Source organism: Hydra vulgaris, chromosome 15 (genome assembly GCF_038396675.1).
Source record: "Hydra vulgaris chromosome 15, alternate assembly HydraT2T_AEP".
Classification (NCBI taxonomy): Eukaryota; Metazoa; Cnidaria; class Hydrozoa; order Anthoathecata; family Hydridae; genus Hydra; species Hydra vulgaris.
In genome coordinates this window covers 9,754,045-9,767,500 of record NC_088934.1, presented here as the reverse complement: position 1 = coordinate 9,767,500, position 13,456 = coordinate 9,754,045, and the positions used below count along the sequence as shown (strand labels likewise).

Sequence of the window (13,456 nt, the reverse complement as noted above, 5' to 3'; positions counted from 1 at the left end):
AATTGTTAAACCTACTAATAGAGTTTTTTGCTAACCCATGCACACTACCCGTAACATCCTCAGAATACGAACGCAGCTTTTCTGTGGTCTGCCCAAAGAACGTTTAAAAAACTGCACCGTGCCCATTGGGATGCTAAGATAAATAGTATGGCTAGTTTATAAGCTTCATAAAAATCCACTAAAACAAAATTTTTGAGTATATGGGAGAGTGGGGAAAAGTGGGACAAATTTTAATATCTTTTTTATATAAACTGTAAGTTAAATTTATTTTGGAATTTTGTTTTGAACTGAAATTTTAAAAAAGTTTTTAATGATGTTTAATGACCTGTTTATAATGGCAATAAAACGCGTTTTATTTTAAACGTATTTATATTTTTAATTTAAAAAACTGTAAAAATAACCATGAAACAATATGGCGAATTTGTTTTGTATTAACACATAATTTTTATATAAACAAAACACCTTTGTGATACTGTTTAAGTATCTTTTTCTACAGCTTTTTATCTCAACAATTTAATACGCGTTTATAACAAAACATATTTTATTGCCTATATAAACTGAATAGGTATAAAATTTAAAAATTATAACTGTTTATTTTGTTTTCAGAAAACTTTCTTGTTATATTGTTCTTGTTTGTACTATTTAAATTTGTTTGTAAGTTATTTTTAAAAAATAAATTATTTCATAAAAAGAAGCCATTTTTTGGAGTTAAAAATTATGATGTGGTTCAAATAGTATTGTTAAGTTACATGTTGAACTTGTATTATATTTGTTTAAGTTATTTATGTAAAAATTTTCTAGTACCAGACCTATGTTATATTTAAGCATGAACAGTATCTTTCAGTAAATACTTATTTAAAAGATATTTATTCCAGTAAATGTTGAGCATAAATAAGTTTTTCTTCGTTGAACACTTGACATGTTTTTGGAGTAAATAAAACGGTTCTAACTTTGTGACTCCTTCCCAATGCTATATTCACATACATATGGTAGCTATGTATAAATAAAAGTTTTAGATTAAGTGGTGACAATAATGGTCTTACTTGCAGGGCAGACCTTTGTTCTTTGATATATGTATGTTTATAAATACAAAATTAATGCAAAGTTCCAAATAATGTAAGGTTCTGAGCAACGTTTTTATCGAGTAGAATTCCTGAAAAATTAGCTTTTTATATATTTCATATTACTCAATTATTTCTATATTAATTGTTGGTAGAATTTAGGGTTTTTTTTTTCTATTAATTAAATTGACTTAAAATCTAGTGGTTTTTTTTTTCAATAATTAGAGACAAGTTGTTTTAAACCTAATATTCAATTTCTATCTCAGTATTTTTTCTTTTAAAGAGATCTTTGGCTGTTGTTCAACAGTAAAATAAGTTTGTATTATTTGTAAAGCTATTTGATAAAAACTATTTAAGGCATTTGGGAAGATCATTTATACAATTTAACACAAAAGCTAAGCAAGAATGGAACCGTAGAATACACCACTTTGAGTTTTTGATTATTTTGAGTTTTTTAATCTATAATAACACATTATTGCCTAAGATAGTTGTTATGTTCAATGTTATGTTCATTATTAATTTCATTTCATTAGTCATAACCCAAGAAGACATTTTGTTAAAATTAACATCATAATTAATAATTATTTAATATTTTCCGAAGTATTTTTTTTGAATCTCTATAAGATTTATGGGTTTGGTTAAAAAAGATAAACTCTTATATAATTTTTTAAAATAAACTTTTGTATTGTTTGTAGATAAATAAACTTTTCTTCTATTTTTTAGATGTTACTTAAATTTTTTGTTTAGAAATTTTCTTGTTTTTCTTATTCATTCTTATTTTCCTTGAGATCCATAGTGAATTTATGTATTTACTATTATGCAATGTTTTTGGAGCTGGCATCTGGAAGTTACTTAACTTAAAAACCAAGTAATCCTAAATCGGCCCTTAAGAGAGCATTATTAGTTTAATAATAATCATAAAAAAATTAAAAACTTTGAATATGTAGTTAAATTATAAATTAAAATTATGAAATATATGAAACTTTGTGTAAACTTAAAAAAAAAGAACTTTCTAGCCTTGCTAACTTGATTTTTACATATTAAATGAAAATAATAAAATCTTATTTTAGGTCTAAGCGACATTTCTGATGTTGAAAGTGAAAATAGTGAAGAAAGCTCGAGTGATTATGTACGAAAACTTAAAATAAAACTAAAGTTATGTCGCGAAAAGATCAATGAACGAAATAAAGTCATACGTAGCCAAAACGATGAAATTGATCTTTTGCTTGATGACTTAGCAGTCAAAAATGAGCTTATTGAAGAGCTAAGAAAAGAGCTTATAAGCTCTGAGACATATTTGCAGAAAGGTTAATAGTTTTTAAAATTTTTTAATAGTGTAAAAAACACGAGTTTTCAGGAATTTGTTATAAATACAATATTAAATACAATAAACACAAAGACTACAAATTGATGTTTGGTTAAATCAACTGATGATACTAGTATTAAAAAGACTAATGGCTTTCATCCCATGTTGAACCAGATTCAATTTTTAACTGCAAATTTTGTTAAAAAATTATATATATATATATATATATATATATATATTTATACATATATATATATATATTTATATATATATATATAAATTAGGGCCCTGCAAATCACCTTTTTTAGTATCGAATCGAATCCGAATCGAATCAGGCGTTGATTCGCAAAGCGAGTTGAATTTCGAATTAAATCAGCATTTTGAGGATATCTAGGTTTTAGTTAAACTTAGATTTCTTCAAAATGCTTATTGGACTCTTGATTCAATTCAATTTGCGAATCGAGACTTGCTTCGAATCGTGATTCGATTCGAAACTTAAAATAGTGATTCGCAGGGCCCTTATATATATATATACATTTGTACATATGTTTGTATGTATCTAAGGGGGGCGCAATGGGAAAGATTATTCCTCTCTCCCCCACTGCCAACATAAATTTAATAAAAATATACTTTTTTTGTATTTCTTTGAATTTGACACAACATGATGTTTGAGAAAGAAGGAAATAATTTAAATAGGGTGCTTAAAAATAAAATAAAATTTTAATAACTTTGGAAAATGCAAATTTTTGCTCTTTAAAATTGTCCCCCATCTCTTACCTACCTAGGTGATTTGGATCCTCCGAACCAAAAAAACCCTAATAATTGCCCCCCTCCTTCCTTATTAGATGGTCTGGATCCGTACCTGGTGTGTATGAATGAATGTATGTATGAATTTTTGTATGTATGTATGTATGCATTTATGTATGTGGCTGTAACTGTGTAGAAACTACCTGCAAGCAATCTAAAGTATTCAAAGGAGACACTTATTACATATATCTTCATGTAGTTAACATAATTTGAAATACAGTTACAGATTGTATACGATGACCGACTGAACATATTTGTATTGTTGTAGTTTTTTTCTCAATACTGCTCTAACTGCAACTTAACTGCAATTTCTCTTTTACCAAACTATTGTCTTTTTTTACCCAAATCTCTTTACTCTTTCTGCATCACAGCGTAGTTTGAAACTTACACATCCTAGCTATCCAGATTAAAAAAGGGACAATGTTGACTGAACATTTTCTTGGGTAGGGCAATTTCAAGCCTTGCATTTAATTAAATTAATATTTTTTTTGTTGTATTTTTTCTTTCTGCATACTTAACTAAGTTTGTTTAAACTTTATTTTAAAAGGAATTCTAGAAATGGAAACACCTAGTTTTTCAACGGAAACATCTGCGCAAATTGCAATAAAAAAAACAAACAATAATTGCACAATAGAAGGTAAAGAACTCTTAAGTTTAAAATTACAGGATTTTTATCACGAAATAAACGTTTTAGAAGAAAAAGAAGATAAAGAAGAAAAAACAACAACCTCAGAAACAATAGAAAATTACAAAAAGAAGGATTTTGTTAAAGAACAGTTCGAAGTACATGAAAACACACTCCCCAGTATTTTAGAATTTAGTATCCACGATGAATTTAATCCGAGAAAATGCTCAATCCAACAAAAGGTTCATCATAAAGATATCGACTATCTAAGAAGATACTCTTTGGCTATGAAGCAGAGTAATTTTGTCAATACAAACGATGACAAAGATGGTTGTTATGAAATTTGTAAATCAGAAACATGTCTTTTTGAAAGAATGCTTTTACAAAAAGAAATTGACCGACTAGAAATTAAAATCATCAAATTTCAGCAAAGTTTTGACAATCAAACAAATGTTGACAATGAAAAGTGTAAAAATCAAATAATTGACAAAGGTAAATTTTTCAATACTTTAATAATTGTTTATCACTTTTGCAGTTGTTCATTTTAAATTTAATCATTAATTTACGCGTTTATAGCTAATTTATGCGTTAAATATTAATTTATGCGTTAAATTGATAATTGTCTACTGCCTTATTAGTAACGTTTTTAACATAACACTTCTTAGAGAGCAACACAGCTGATTATAAAACTGAAAACATTATGAGCGGAGCCGCATTTCAAATAGAAAAAGATTGGGATATAATTGAGCAGCAATCGGTTCAGCTTGACAACCTTCATCAACAGTATATCGAACAACGGGATTTAAATTTATCCGGGCAACTAAGTCTTCGCATTGCTGAAACAACTATCACAAAACTAAAAGAAGAAGTTAAAAAACTTGAGTCTTTTAATGAGAATTTAAAAGAGACATTCCGTGTAAAAGAAAAAAACTTAGAGACTTTACTAAAAGAAAAGGAAACAGGTATAGAAACTTTGCATTTAATGGTTGTTGAGTTAGAAAATAGCCTCGCCTGTTCTCAAGTACGAATTGAGCGTATTTTAAGCGAATCAATAGAGCTGAAAAAAACTGATCAAGAAAATAAACTTACTTTAAAAAAAAACAACGAGTGTATTGATAATTTAAATAAAGAAATTAAAATGTTGCAACATAACCTAGAAAGAAAAGAATGCTCTTACGATAAAAGTAATATAGATATCAAAGCAAATGTTTGCAATGTTCAATATTTACGAACTTTTTTAAATTGCTTATCTCAAGATTATAAAGTTTTAAAAAAAGAATATACAAGTTCAATGGAACTATTAAAGCATGCTCTAGCAGGAATAAATGATGCTTTGAAACTTCTTTTAAGTTATTTGCCGAGCGGTGATATGGACATTGAACATTTCGATATGCTAGTTTTTGAATTAAAATCAATTCTTAAGCAGTGTCCATTTATTCTGAAGGAAAGCAGCATTTTTTTCCTGCAACCATCAATGAATAGTTACGAAAACAAAAAATCATTTAGACAAATACGACGTGAAAATAATGATTTAGTTATAGCGAACAAAGATCTCAAAAAAAAACTGGAGCTAAGCGAACAACAACTTCAAGTTCAAGAAGAGGTTCACCGTTTACAGGTGGATACAATTATAGATAGTCTTGCTAAACGTTGCAATGTAATTCCACCTATCATTAAAAAACCTTTAGTCCCTAGTATACATTTAACAAATGTTGCTAAGCAACAGAACTCGCAACAGTTTTTACAATACTGCTTGAACCAAATAGAAGAACAGAAAACACAATGAGCAAAATTGTGTTTGTTCTTCATTTTCCATCTTCTTATTCTGTAAAAACAGATTGCTGCAATCTTTTTGTTTGCACTTACGTTATGGACGTAAATTTTATAAATTTATGGATATAGATAACATATATATATATATATATATATTATATATATCCATAATGTGTGTATATATATATATATATATATATATATATATATATATATATATATATATATATATATATATATATATATATATATGAATAAATATTTTATTCTTAAGCATGTTTGCTGGTGCATGAAAATTAATCACTTTTAGCTCACTTTTAGCTTGTAAACTCTGGCTTTATTTTTGATGGTTACTAAACACCAGAATTGGTTGTTGTTGCCTTATAATTAAAATCGTTTTCGGTGAATTTTGCTTCATTTGAAAATGAAAGCAGATGCCGTACCTTTGCTGATTTTTTTTTAATATTGAAATTAGCTCTTGCCAGCTTGCAATTTTTTTGGTTCTAACCAAAGCAAGCGTTTTATTTTTTTTGTACCCCTCTTATGTTGAGTTTGCGGTGACAGGCGATAATTTTGGTTTCGAGTTTTTATATGTGTGGTATCATATGATATATTCCTATTGAAGTGAAGCCTATGCACAGTGGGCCAGGTGGTGGATGAAACCTAAAAAATAAATATTTATTATATTCAAAACTATGTATTAAAACATATTTGTAATACTCTAATTTAAAGTTTTGAAAATTGTTTTGAGTGTAATAGTATCTTTTAAAGCCACAAAAATTAGTTACGGTTTCGTGTATAATGCAAAACTTTTTTTTTAAAAAAAGCGTGAAATTTTTTTTTTAGACAGCTATAATAAACAGTAACTTTTAAAATTTTATAAGCTTACGGAATTAGTTTATATATTTAAAATATTTAACAGTAAAGCTTTTCGAAAAAAAATCTTAAGTAAAGATCAGTCTTTATATTGCACTTATAATCTGGCTTTAAAATAACGAGGTGAATTTTTAACATTAATTAGTTTTATTTTGTACAAAAATTGTCATATAATTTAGGGAACCTACGAGAACCTATACTAAATACTTGAACTAGTAAATGTAATATACATACAACTAATTTGAACTAAATACATTGCCCCTAACTTCCCCTTTTGGATTTCTTAAACATTTTAAAACAATGACTTGTAACTTGTTATTTGCTTGAAATCAACTTTTATTTCTTGTAAACAAAAGTACATGTTATTTTGTTTGTTATTTAATTTAATACAAATTGCACTGTTTACTTAAAAATTTTTTTGCTTTTTGTTTAGTAATAAAATAAAAATTGGTGACGTTTACGGACTTTTACAACAAAATAAACTAGTTCCTAATGATATACCATTCTTTTCATCAAAATTAACTGTTCTAGTTTCTGCAGATATTGAATCAGAGGATTCTGAGTGAAAAACTTTATAAAATTATAATGTAAGAAGTTAATAGCTGCAAACAATGATAATACTCATTTTGAGAGAAGTAATGAAAACTGGCTAGCTCAAGATTTTCAATAGACCTACGGTATATTAAATGCCACATCATCAGTTAATGAAGTTGGGAAACCATGTGGCTCTTTTGAAAAGCTTGTAACAAAACAAATAGAATAAGCCTAAGAATGTTAGTAATATTTTATGTAGCCATAAATTACTTCATGCAATAAAATTAAAACTAAGAAGTGAGTTTGAGTACGAAACTGGCACAAAAATTTCTGAAATTTGAAATAAAGACCCCATCAAACCTGCTTAGATATATTCATCTGATGAAACTTTATCATTAACTATTAATGGTGCTATATCAAAATCAACATACCAGCTTTTAAGAAATGGTGCTAAAAAAAGGCTGCCACATATCCTTTATATAATGGTATAAGATCTTCAAAAGCTAAATGCTATTTCAAGAACATTCAAATAGATGACAAGTCAGTACAAATATCGCTAAAAGATCATCTAAAACACACTCTTAAAAAGCTATGTGATATACAAACTACTGTGGTAATCACAATGCTAAGGAATTAACTAAACTAACGTTTATATGCAAGGCTGGTTTTGATGGTGCTATAGGATATAGTGTTTACAAACAGGTCAGTTAAAATGAAAATAGTGAAGTATAAAGAGTGCCTGTTGATTATTTGTATAATACCTTTAGAACTCAGTAGACTATAATAATAAAAACGTTGTAATATCATTTACTCAGAATCTGCGGTCAATATATTAAAAATAAAAGTAATACATTATTATATATAAAGATGATAAATAATCTACAGACTTATTCAAAACGTCGTGAACATGTAATAATATCAATAATAGAGTTTGAAATCTATTCACCTATTTATATTTTTTATTTATTCCCATATATTTTTATTTATTCCCATATAAATTTTCATTTTTTCCGAAGTAAGTACGCATTTTTATTTTTAAAGTTTGTTGCATCAATTTTTATTTTAAGTTTATTCCACCAGAATAGTTTGTTATTCAGTTCCATGATTTTAAGAAGTTATATGATTTGAAATGAAAAAAATTTAAATCCGCGTTTTTAAAGTTTTATAAAGGTTGTTAAATATTTTTAGTATTGGCAACTATTTAACTAAAATTTATTTAAAAGTAAATATATCTTAATAAAAAGTGATTCTTTTTAAAGGGTTTTAGTAAAAAAAAAAAAATCAAAATAATTTTGTCCACCATATGTCTAATATCCGGCCCACTGTGCTATGTAAGTATATATGAGTATAACTTCTCAAATACAGAAGCTAAGGAAGTTACCACTATTATATACTTTAGATCTTCTTGTTTTTCTTCTAGATCACTGGCAGGGTATGGGTTGGCGTTACTGGCAGATCTGGTTTTTTAGTTTCTGTTTTTGAAAGCATTAAAAAAAATTTTATGTTATTAGGTTAAAATGAATAAATTCAAATACTTCAAAATTTGTTTCCAAAAACATAATTTTAGTTGTCTTTATGAATAAAAGTTGCTTAAACAAACACACGGAATACAAGTTTAAAGAAAATTCATCCATTGTGGCTTAATTTCAGCTTAGTACATGCAATAAAGGCTCATACAATTTACTTTTTTTAAGTCTTCTGTCAACCATTTTTAGTCTCTCTAACAATATTTATGGCTCTTTGGTAATTTTCAATTCGAATAGTAATTGCTTGCAGCCTTGATGGAATAAATAAGTTAAAAAATAGTGACTCAATTCCATTCAATATGCATTTGCTTTGCATTTGCATATTGTATTGAATTTTTGCATGCTCAAAGTTGTTTTTTCCGTTTTTAATTCTGCAAGCATGTTTTTGTACACTAAATATCTTTTTAAGTTTAGAGGGTTGCGTACTTGCCCACGCAATGTTACCATAATTGATATAGCAATGAATTAGGCTGAAGTATATTAATTTAAGACTTTGAGTATTAATTCTATACATTATACCAAAAAAAAATTTTATTTTTGATTCAATGTATTTTATGTGGGAAAGCCAAGATAAGTTTTCATCTACATAGACTCCTAGGTACTTTAAACATTCTTGTTTTTTAATTTGTTTACTATTTATAGAAAGAAATGGTAATTTAAGTGGCAGGTTTTCTTCCTGCGTTGTTTTATAAAATAATGTATATTGAGTTTTGTCTGCGTTTATTGAGAGTTTATTAGCTCTGAACTATTTATTTACTATTAGCAGCTCAATATTCATTTCACCATATAGCTGATTAATATCACTATTGGACAAATAAACAAATTAGTGTCATCAGCATACATAATTGAATTTAAATTTGCAGATACATTATATAAGTCTTTTATATATATTAAAAAAAAGAGAGGGCCTAGAATTGAACCTTGTGGTACTCCACACAGAATATTTAATGTACTAGAATCCGGATTTATCACATATTGTTTTCGGTCAGTAAGGTAGCTTTTTATCCAAGAAAATGTTTTGTTTGTTACACCATAATAATTTTTTTTTTCTAAGAGTATGGAGTGGTCTACTGTGTCAAATGCTTTTGACAGATCTATAAAAATTTCTAATGTAAACTTATTTTTTTCAAAACCATTAGTTATTTGGTCAACTAACTCAATAATGGCATGCTCCGTTGAAATATTCTTTTGAGACCCAAACTGTTTAAAGTAAAAGAGATTGTTTTTTGTGAAATGGACATAAATTCTGTTATAAATAATGCGTTCGAATATTTTGGAAAAAACAGATAATACGGATAAAGGTCTATAATTTGAGATATCAGAACTATCATTGCCTTTATAGATTGCGTACACCTTCATTTATTGAAATTTTCATAATATGAAACAGTGGTTTGATGAAATGTTTTTTAATTAAAATAACTATATTGCTGGATATTCCTTCAAAACCTGGTGATTTGTTTTTTTTTTAAAGATGAGAAAGCCTCCTCAATTTCTTTTAACGTTAATTCACTTTCACATAATAAATTATTTTTGGCAGAATTTAAATAGGTTTTGAATGAATCAATGGGAGGTACAATTAAATTTATACCAACTTTAGTAAAGTAATTGTTAAACTCTTTTGAGATTTGTGTTGGGCAGTGAATATTATTATCATTAATAGTAATATTGAGAGGAAGTAATGAACTAATTTTATTACGACCCATTAGGTTATTAATTAGGCTCCATGTTTTTTTTATATCAAATTTACATTCAGTAATTTTTTTACTGTTAAATTTTTTTTTTTTTCATTTTTAAGTAAGTTTTGATAAAAATATTTATAGTTTTTATATTTGTTTTCGTTTTCAATATTTCTATTTTTGAGAAATTTGTTACAGAGTTTTTGTTTTTTTCTTGAACATTTTAATAGAGTTTTGTTCATCCAAGGGTTAGTTGGTATGTTTTGTTTTTGTTTTTATTATTTCATAAGGAAACGTAATTTCATAAGCATACAATGCCTTTTTCAATAAATTTAAAAATTTATTGAAAAAGGTATTGTATGCTTCGTTAGTATTTTAAATAGATCTTCTTTCCATTTCTCTTCATATAGTGTTTGCGAGAAGTTATTGTTATTTAACGTTGATAAATTACGTTTTTTTAAATTAGTTGTTTTTCGACGAGTAGTCAAATTTATATCAAGGTTACTAATTTTAATGTAGATAGGAAAGTGGTCACTTACGTCTGTTTTAAATATTCCTGCTTCAAATGAGGCTTCTAAAAATTGGTTTAAAAAGATGTTGCCAATCGCAGTTGCTGAACTTTTAGTTATCCTAGTTAGTTTATTAATAAGTAGGTATTTATTATATTTAAAAAGCATATCAAAAAACAATTTTGTAATTAGATATTTTTCATAAGTTAGTGAATTTAAATTTATATCCCCGATAACGCATAGTTTTTTATTATATTATTATTAACTATCCTATTTATATTATAAAATCTTTAAAAGGTTTTACGGCACCACTCGGAGGACGGTATACGCATACAATGACAATGTTTTTAACTTTTTCACTAATGATTTCTATTGTTAAACACTCATAATCATTTTTGGTTAGGCATAATTGCTTTTTAATTTTATATGTAAGTTTTTTTGAAATGTAAAAACAAGAACCTCTACATTTTTATTTACCTCTTCCTCGTGTTTGACTAATTATGCGGTAATTTGGTAAGATGAAATTTGAATTAGATTCAGTAAAAGTTTCTGAGTCATGCCAAGTTTCTGAGATAGCTATGACATCAAATATTCATTTTAAGATATTTAAAAATTCCTTAATCTTATCAAAATGATGTTGCATGCTTCGTATATTGATGTGCAATATAGAAATTGAATTAAAACCATTTGGTATTTTGAAACCATAAGGATCAATATATGGTAAATTCAATAAATTCATTTGAGTTTCATGAAAAATATTTTGATTCTCATCAGAAAAACTACTTAAAAAGTTATTATGAAAGGATCAAACATCTCTTTTTCAAAACCTTTGTCGTTTAAAGCATCCATGATAATTTAGATAGTTATTACAAATAATAAATAAAAAATTGAGAACTAAGAAATAAATAAAAAATCGTTTTAGCAGTGAAATATTCAAACAAAATATGACATTAAAATTCTTACTTATCTCCATGAGTCGTTTTAACGTCTCCAGCATAATTGATCTCTTTTTCTTTCCAATCGCGAATGACCAAAGTATCATAAGTGATAAAAGCAAATTTACCAGATTGTCGGGCAACTTTCATTTCTTCTCTTAAAGTTTTTCTTATTTTATTTGTTTCAGCACCAAAGTCCTCATTAATATATATATTTTTACCTTTTAACATAACAGATTTTTTCAAGATTTCAACTTTGTCTTTATAATCCAAAAGTTTTAAAACTATTGTCCTAGATTTGTTTTTACCTCTAAATCCAGCCCGGTGCGCTCGTTCAATTTTTATATCCTTTAAACCTAAACACTCTTCGAATAATTTTTTAACCTTCATTTCACTTACATTCCAGTTTTTATTTTCTGTTTCCTTTACTCCATTTACGCGTAAATTGTTCTGGACCTGTCTTCCATCTCTCTTAGCTTTTTCTTCATATCCATATATTCATTGTTGCCTTTATTGATTCCGTTACGAAAATTTTTCTCTTTGTCATAAGAAACAAGATTATTTTTTATTTTTTTATCGATAAGTTCTTCGTGAAAGTTCAAACTTTTCTTTATTTCCGTTATCTCAGATTCAATCAATTTGATTTTTTGACTATTGTCAATTATATCTTTTTCAACTCTATCCAGTTGCTGGTTTGTCATCTTTGTATTTGAACTTATTATGCTGGCGAAATTTATTTCCTGTATTTTCATCATCGCCTCGAGTTTTTTTTTCAAATTCATCAAACATTACTTTTATAAGCTTTTTTATTTCCATTAATGTAACTGCCATATTTAGTAAACCCTGTTGCTTATTAACACAAATAGAACTGTTAGTTTTTTGTGTTTTTTTCCGTGATGATGAATATATGAAAGATGAATATATATAAAATTTATTTAATTTATTTTTTCACTTTTTTTTTTACTTCTTTAACACATCTGCTCTGCTTAAAGTCTTCCATACCCTTCCATACCAGTGTTGATTATTTTTTCGGAGCCGGCATAGAACCTCGGACCTCTTGGTTCGGAGCCGAAACTGAAATAACTGCTCCACCACTGCTTTACCAATAACCACAGTAACTTCACAAACAAGCATCAATAAATTGTTGATAAAGTACAAATTAATATGTAATCAACTAAATATTATTATTATTTAAGGTTATTGAACACCCAATCTTAATATATTTACAAGGTAAAGAAAATAAGAAATCTCTCACCAGTGATTTTCACCTTATATTTCTTTCTTCAAGAATTTTTTTTGTCTCCTAATTTTGAATTTCTGCACTTTACTGCAAACTTCAAAGTTTTTTCGATGTCTGGGGTAATTTTACTCTTGGAAAGTGTTATTTTCATCATCTTTTTGTTTTGTATTAAATTATTAAAATTTGACGTCAGAATTCGGCATGGTTCCCGGATACCAGAAAAAAACGAGTGTTTAAATAAAGGTTTGATTAGATGTGAAAAAATAATGTCTGCAGTTGATTTATTCATAAGAAGACAAATGAACAAGTTAAGCTTATTTTGTTTGATTCAGTTTGAAATTTTCTAGATTTTGAATAGAGAATTCGTATAGTTCTCATTGCATTTTAAGACATTCAAAAGTAATTTCAGCGCGCTCCTTCCCACTCTACCTTACTTTTTCATTAATGCATCACTATTCTCACATAGCTCCATACCGTAAGTTAAGGTAGGCAGTGCCAACAATTTATATATATATATGAAATAGAACTCGAATAAGCAAACCGTATTTCAAAATAAATAAAAATTTGTGCAACGGCTCGAAATTTTAA

The 13,456-nt window shown here is 27.1% G+C and overlaps 2 protein-coding genes across 2 annotated transcripts in view; one reads left to right on the top strand and one right to left on the bottom strand.

Moving 5' to 3' along the window:
- Positions 1-5,646, top strand: part of LOC136092291 (golgin subfamily B member 1-like) — a 41,698-nt gene extending 36,052 nt beyond the window's left edge. Inside the window, exons 6-8 of the mRNA XM_065820164.1 lie at positions 2,132-2,368; positions 3,722-4,291; positions 4,465-5,646. Coding sequence (XP_065676236.1) covers positions 2,132-2,368; positions 3,722-4,291; positions 4,465-5,585 — 1,928 coding nt within the window. The 3' untranslated portion in view covers positions 5,586-5,646. The remainder of the gene's footprint in view (positions 1-2,131; positions 2,369-3,721; positions 4,292-4,464) is intronic.
- A 513-nt stretch (positions 5,647-6,159) lies between these two features.
- Positions 6,160-12,018, bottom strand: LOC136091738 (uncharacterized). Its single transcript, XM_065819446.1, has 2 exons — positions 11,657-12,018; positions 6,160-6,235 (listed from the first exon to the last, which is right to left on the bottom strand). Exons 1-2 carry the CDS (start codon positions 12,016-12,018, stop codon positions 6,160-6,162), a joined length of 438 nt encoding a protein of 145 aa, XP_065675518.1.
- Positions 12,019-13,456: the final 1,438 nt, after the last annotated feature.